Raw genomic sequence first — 7,076 nt, 5'->3', positions numbered from 1 at the left:
CCTCAGTAATCTCAGCTGTTGTGTGGCCTGTGAAAGGGAACTCCTCCATATAATACAGCTGCTTCTGTGCTAATATCACAATACATGGAGATGCTATCAATGATAATTCCATGCTTTTCTTTATGGTATTTGTTTTTACAACAAAGGCTACTGTCCTTCCGTGACTTCATAAATTATCATCAGAAATTAGAAAAAAAAAAAGATAACATTGTAGGAGCTATTTCAATCAGAGTTTTCCTTAGAGACACCAGTGTTCAGGAGCATGTTCACAGGGAAGTTGGGTCACATTCTGTCTTCCATGTCATGGCTGTGCTTCTCCTGTTTTGGCTTAATATCTGCAGTGAGAGTCATGCAGCAATAGTGCAAACAAGAAACAATTACAGGATGCCTCTCAGACCAGCTTCATTGTGCAGAGGGAAGCAACTTGATGGAGTCAGGTAGGAAAGGGAAACTGAACCAGGCCAGTTGATTAGGAGTTTGTAAATTCCCATAATGATTTGATTTAGTTTAAAATGTTCGTCCTAAATATGACTTTTGAAATATTGGACATTACAGTGGATATGTTTTTTTGGTTAAGGTGGGAGTTGGGCTCGAGGTTAGGCCTGTAGTGGTTATGGTTTATGTTTGGTGAGTCTCCAGGGCATGAAGCAAATGAATGCAATGTCCTGTGTGACTAAAACAACTTTGTGTGTCTGTGTGATTGTTTGGCGTGGACACTGCAGAACCTTGGTTTTAAGTGCACAAAGGCATTAGCAGGAAGTACTGCTTCTTATTTGTGAGTAAAGCAATGCTTGTGAGGGGAGGAAAAGAGTGCTTTCATAGAAGTCAAGCATGACGTGAAGAATAAAAGATGCACTGGACTAGTAGCTCGGTCGTTCCAGGTTGTGCTGTGGAATGCACTTCCTGAACAACTGCAGGTGAACTGTTGTAATCAGGAAGCATCTTCTTTTTTTGCCCTCATCACGCTTGTTTCAGAGCCAGAGAATCCTGTTTCAGGTGTTATCTTGAGCTGACAAGGATCTCAGACGTGTGAGAGCAGCTGCAAGAGACATGTCGCACGGTAAGTACTTATTTTCTGAAATGTGTATTTTCAGACATATTCAACCCTATGAATCACTCATTAAGTTCATTGGCTGTACAGGGCCAATGTTAACCATTGCTAGGCCTGAAAATAATGGGTTGCACTCAGTTTATCACAAAGATTTTAAGAGTTACTGTTAAAAATGAGGTGTAATTACTTTGAGTGTGCACTAAAAGTGATTACAGGTCACTGATAAATCATTTCTGTGTTGGCAGACGGCATAATGAACGGAAGTCAGATTATGGTGGTCATGTCCACAGTGGAGCAATGGCTCTCTTTCAAGTCCCTGCTGCAGGATAGCTCTGGGGATAAACATCTCCAGGTGACCTCTAGTTCTCTGGGATCAAATGAAGTCTGTGACTTGACAGCGGATGGTCACTCGATCAGCTTTCATTATGCAGATTTAAAACAAGACCTGACAGAGGAGGGCATCAGTCAGGCCATAAATGGCTGCTTTAAGTCTTGCACAGGTGGAATCAGTACATTTCTGCTCCTGATCCAAGGCGGGCATTATATGAAGAGGGAAAGAAGAATGATAGAGATACTGCAGGCACATTTTGGAGCTGAAGCTTTAAAATACCTGGTAGTGCTCTCTTTGGAAGATGGAAAGGTTGCTGACACACTGGACGATGCCCTCCTGGAGTTGATCAGCGTGTGTGATGGAAGATACTGTCGCATCACATCATCTGCAGCGACAGACGAACTGCGCGCTCTACTCGAGATGGTCGACTGCATGCTGACGGAAAACGGCATGACTGGCTACACGGAGACCATGCTGACTGAAGCTAGGAAAAGGAGCACAGAAGACTCTGCGATGAAGATGCTGAAACAGACGGTGCGAGAGGCCCAGGAGAAGGAGGAGGCCTTCGAGCAGCTGGTTAAACAACAGGAGGAGAGGAGAGCTAAAGAGATAGAGGAGCTGAAGGCGAAACATGCTGAGGAAAGAAAGAAGGAGGCAGCTGAAAAAGGGCAATATGAGACAAAAAGAGAGAGCCTGGAGGAGGCTGTGATGAGCCACAGAGCCATGTTGCAGCTCCAGATGAGTGCCACTGATGGTAAGGCTTTAATATCAGAATTAGTTAAGATAAAGAAAAAACAGAGATCCATCTCTTTCCTGTACTCCAAACATTTCCATCTGTACAAAACTGCAGCGTAGTTACTGCCACAGAACCATCTGATTTTCTAAATCAACTTTTATTTCACGTAGGACACTTTAGAAAAAGATTTTATTCAGAAAACTGCAGAAAACATCTCACAACGTGTTATTGCACAGTTGTATTCTCAGACATTCGGATGCAGCAACTTCTCCCACTAGGGGGTGATAGAGTTACACATTAATATGGGCGTTCATCACTCACCATCTACAGTATCTAAAAATATTCATATTTACCAGTTTCATACAAAAAATATTTATCCTTTAACCCCAACACAGCAAGTGTACAGTCAATAAAAAGGCTTCAGAAATGTCCAAATGTGGGTTTACAATTCAGTGGGTATTCTTATTTTCTACCTTTTGTTAAATAATCTTTCTAAAAAATGCTTTCTGACAGCCAGTTTCCTTTTCTTTCTTGGCTTTAAGATAATGACACAAAGAAGCTGTCAGTGATCCTGTTGGGTCTCTCTGGCAGCGGGAAGTCTTCTGCCCTGAATCTAATTCTGGAGAGGGCAGGTAATCAATACTCGGCCAATAGGTCTGGTGTTGAAGCCCCTCAGCCCACCTTGTCTTGTGAGAGAAAGGAAGTTTTTGCAGCAGGGAGGCGACTCGTCCTTGTGGACACCCCCGAGCTGTGGGACGAGGACGAGGTGGAAAATGTGGAGCTGGTCAAGGACTGCTTGGCATTGTCCTTACCTGGACCCCATGTCTTCCTGCTGGTGCTCCAAGTGGGGCGCTTCACCCAGGGCGAGTGCGAGATGCTGGGGCACCTGCAGAGGATCTTTGGGCGAGACCTCACAGAGCACACCATCGTCCTGTTCGTTCACTCTGACGGCAACCAGCGCAGGCCTCAGAGGATCAGCGACTACGTGGCCGGAGCTCACGCAGCCCTGCAGGGTCTCATCAGGAAGTGCGGGAGCCGTTATTATGAGCTGAATGCTACGGCGTCCCACAATGCTCTGAGCTACCCTCAGGTGAACGACCTGCTCTCGGGAATGAACAAACTGGTGGCTTCACATGGAGGCCGCTCGTACGTGGTTAAGAGATTTACCGTGCAGGAGCTGAAGGAGAGGAAGAAAGTGATTGAGGAGAGGAAGGAGGGGGCTTTAGAAGTGAACTACTTATTAAAGGACGCTTGATGTCTATACTCACAGGCAGGGGGCTGAACACAAACAAGGCAACCTGAGTTTGCACTGGATTGAATTATTTGTTGCTCAGTAAATCAGAATGATTATTAAACTTTGCATTGTGAATTAAAAATTTAAAAAAAAATCTTTCCAAACAAAACAGAAGAGCAGAACACGTCAGGAATTATGTATGTCCATGTTTATCTGCACAGAGCAGAGAGAGGAGGAAAAGAAGATGTACAGCTGCTGGTTTTATTTACTTTTGTACATAAATACGAGACTTTATCTGACAAGTTTGTGAGATTAATTTGTTGATTTTTTGATTGACTAACTGTTGCATCCTCAAACACCATCCTGCAGATGATACAGCTGATACAACTGCATAAAAACAAACACAGCTGATGCAAAATGTCGTTTAAATTTAATTATAGCAGTTCTAATGTCTTGTAATTTAACATGTTAATGATCTTTTTTTGTTATTTGCAGTTAGTGTCCTCCATAACTGTTCTTCTTTGTACTCATACCTGTGTTTTATATGCTTTTAGTAACATCGTTTTATCTCTGCAAATCTGTCTTTGTTATTTTACTGCATCTGCTGCTTATTGTACAAGATTCTCAACAACTCAAGAAAGACATGACATCTGAATGTGATCAACTGTTTTTTATTGATTCCTTCATAAAGTGATTTGATAAAATAATGTGAGGTGTGTTTTGGATAATCTGTTTGTACAGGTGGTTGTAGTACATTCAGCATACTGGAGATCTATCTCTAGAGCCGTGCATTAGATGCAAATGTCCAACATATTGGACATTATAACGCATTGGCTTAATATCCTCAGTAGAAGCATGATTGTGGCAGGAACATGGCTGATGATTAATAACTGGAATGCTTGCTCTCCTTTATTTAGCTGCTCGGGCCCTCTGTCGCAGCAGGCTGCAGGCCCATGGTGTTGTCAATCCACTCGGTGTAGTGGGAGATGACAGTGTAAATTCCAGGCTTTTTGATTTGGCCACACTTCTTTCCTCCGTTGGAAGTGATGCCCACTGCAATGCCGTTGTAGAGCAGAGGACCTCCAGAGTCACCCTTAAAGACAACAAGCATGCGAGCAGGAAGGGTCTTAAACAGGAAGCAACAGTATTTAAACGTGCATCTGATAAAGTGAAGTGGTGAGTCAGCACTGAATGGCAGCACCGAATGAAGGTGAAAGGTGACTGTTGGCCTACACACACCCTGATATTACCATGCCTGCAGCTCTGCAAGGCTCAACAGCAGTTCTTTGAGCTTGTTAACATGCTGTGCTATGCTATGTTTACCTTGTTCACCAGAAACAATAAGACCAGAAACATATGTACGACTGGCAAATCCAGGTTTTCTCTGGTCAGAGTGTTTCATGTCTGCTGTTGGGGAGGCAGCCTGTTTTTGGCTGTTAAAGGTCCAGTGCGCAGGATTTAGTGGCATCTAGTCGTGAGGTTGCATGCTGCGACCAGCTGAATACCCCTCGACTCGCCCTTCCTTTTCAGGAAAGGCGCTGACTAGAGCCTGTGTTTGGTTTGTCCCTGCAGGGCAACATGGTGGACTCTCATGCACCCACTCCCTCTGCAGATGTAAAGAGCTCATTCCAACATAATGAAAACAGAGCAGTTCTAATGTTCAGGTGATTATACACTGATGAAAACATGATATGAATATCATATTCTATTTAATAAAACCACAGTCGTCTAACTGTAAAAATTACTTTTAATTCAGACAAACACGCACAACTCGGCTCATGGTCATCATAACTTCATATTGTCCATCCCATTTGTTGACAACCATATTTAGTCGAACAGAAGGAAGTGAAACTTACATCACAGCTGTCTTCTTTCTTATGCGGTTGATCGCAGGGGTCTGAGCATACTTTGTGTGCACACATCATGTTGCTGGTGAACTTTTTGCCAAAGTAGTCGCTGCGCCTGCACCGAGTCGAGCTGACCACCTCCACCACCACCTCTTTGAGCTTGTCTGGTCTGGTCCCCAGGTTATCAAGGGAGCCCCAACCAGCTGTTTCAACCTCTGCATCTGTGTGAGGGTTTGTGCCACCTGCTCTCAGGTATTCCACAGCTTTAACGGCTTCAGAGGCGTTAAATGGACGATCCAGCTGCAGAAATCACACACAAAAAAAGGTGCAAAAGTGCCGTTTTGGTTTTTCTATTTAGCTCCGTCTGTAGATCTTAGAATTCATAACAAAATATACTCTTACCTTAATTAAAGCAATGTCATTATCATAATTTGACATGCTGAAGTCGGGGTGATTGTGAAGTTCCAAAATATCGAATGTCTGCTGTGTCTCTTCAGGTTCACTCAGAGAATGAACTCCCAGCACAACTTTCCTCCCGTTTGGCCTGTGAAAAAACAGCCACAGTAATATTGTAGTATTAAATAATCTTCAAAACGTATCATTATGTGATAACACATTCTATTAAATAAATATTATAATCAAAAAAAGTTGTCAAGGATTGAATAGTAGTGATAAAAGTGTATGTTTTACTCCATAACATACATAACTACTTCCTACAAAAATAATTTACAGCTACTGATGATTGAAACATTCATGAAAACCAAATAAATAAACATGATAATACACCCCCCCCCCAAAAAAAAAAAACTCAAACAGAATCTGAGCCACGTCAGCTGTCACACAGAAAACATGTGGAGAATCACAGCAACTTGCTCTTGACCAAACATGCAATATCATTCATTATCTTGTACTTTGTGTTTCTCACATAACAAGCTACACTGATGACGGTTCGAGGAGGGCTGCCTCACCCTGTTGGCAGACAGTGTACTGCAGTCATCACCCACTGATCTGCGATCACAAACCCTCCACACTCATGCTTCATAGTCTCTCCTTCTGGCACCTGGATGGAGGCCATGTAGGGCCGAGAGTGTGGAGCCGCCTCTCTGCCACCAATGATGCCCTCGCCTGAAACCATCAAGGCACACAAAGAAGAATTAAGCCATGCTAATAATAACAATATTTCTGCTTCTATACAGTAATATATAGTATTGCATGAGAGGGTACAAAGTCATAATAACAAGAATCAGTTAAATTAAGTATATTTGGTATAGATTTGCAGAAAAAGACACTGGAAACACAACAAATTAGTGAAAATCAAAATCTCAACAAATAGACATGAATGACATGAAGCAAACAGACGACTCAAAGACTCACTGTGGGAAATGAGGGCAAAAACAAAAACAGCAGCAGCCACCAGAACGTCTTTCTCTGACACCATGATGTCGGTTTAACTGAACCAAAACCAGCAACTGTGCTGTTTTAAAGGCTCCCAGTTGAAAGAAAGGAAACATAAATCAAGCAGATGTGGTGCAACGCACAAGTGGGAGTCTGACGATCCTTCTGTTCCCCGTTTCCTGGAATGAAAAACAGGAAAGTAAACAGCGTGTTCACTTTCACTGAGACAGATGCTTTCCTCTTGGAAAGTTCTGTTACAGCTATATTTCCTGACAGTCGCTCTTCTTATGTTCACTCATTAACTGCAGACAAAGTAGCGCATGTTTGATGCTCGGTGGCTGTTTGCTCCTCATTGCTCACACCGCTTACTACATTTATTGTACATTTATTGACAACAGCAGAGACGGTGCAGAAAGTCTCACTTCTTGTGTGGTTTTAATGACTTGATTTCAGTTTACATAATGCTGAGATTTGTATGACCG

General features: G+C 42.8%; 2 protein-coding genes across 2 annotated transcripts; one reads left to right on the top strand and one right to left on the bottom strand.

Moving 5' to 3' along the window:
- The first annotated feature begins 979 nt into the window (after window positions 1–979).
- On the top strand, window positions 980–4,458 carry LOC121618246 (GTPase IMAP family member 8-like). Its single transcript, XM_041953618.1, has 3 exons — window positions 980–1,060; window positions 1,297–2,136; window positions 2,661–4,458. The coding sequence occupies exons 1-3, from the start codon at window positions 1,051–1,053 to the stop codon at window positions 3,371–3,373; spliced, it is 1,563 nt and encodes a 520-aa protein (XP_041809552.1). The 5' UTR covers window positions 980–1,050; the 3' UTR covers window positions 3,374–4,458.
- On the bottom strand, window positions 4,008–6,712 carry cfd (complement factor D (adipsin)). The gene is made up of 5 exons (XM_041953619.1): window positions 6,574–6,712; window positions 6,168–6,324; window positions 5,602–5,743; window positions 5,209–5,499; window positions 4,008–4,445 (listed from the first exon to the last, which is right to left on the bottom strand). The coding sequence occupies exons 1-5, from the start codon at window positions 6,635–6,637 to the stop codon at window positions 4,266–4,268; spliced, it is 834 nt and encodes a 277-aa protein (XP_041809553.1). The 5' UTR covers window positions 6,638–6,712; the 3' UTR covers window positions 4,008–4,265.
- Window positions 6,713–7,076: the final 364 nt, after the last annotated feature.

The sequence above is a fragment of the Chelmon rostratus genome, chromosome 15 (genome assembly GCF_017976325.1).
Source record: "Chelmon rostratus isolate fCheRos1 chromosome 15, fCheRos1.pri, whole genome shotgun sequence".
NCBI lineage: Eukaryota > Metazoa > Chordata > Actinopteri > Chaetodontiformes > Chaetodontidae > Chelmon > Chelmon rostratus.
This window is presented reverse-complemented; position numbering and strand designations above follow the sequence as displayed.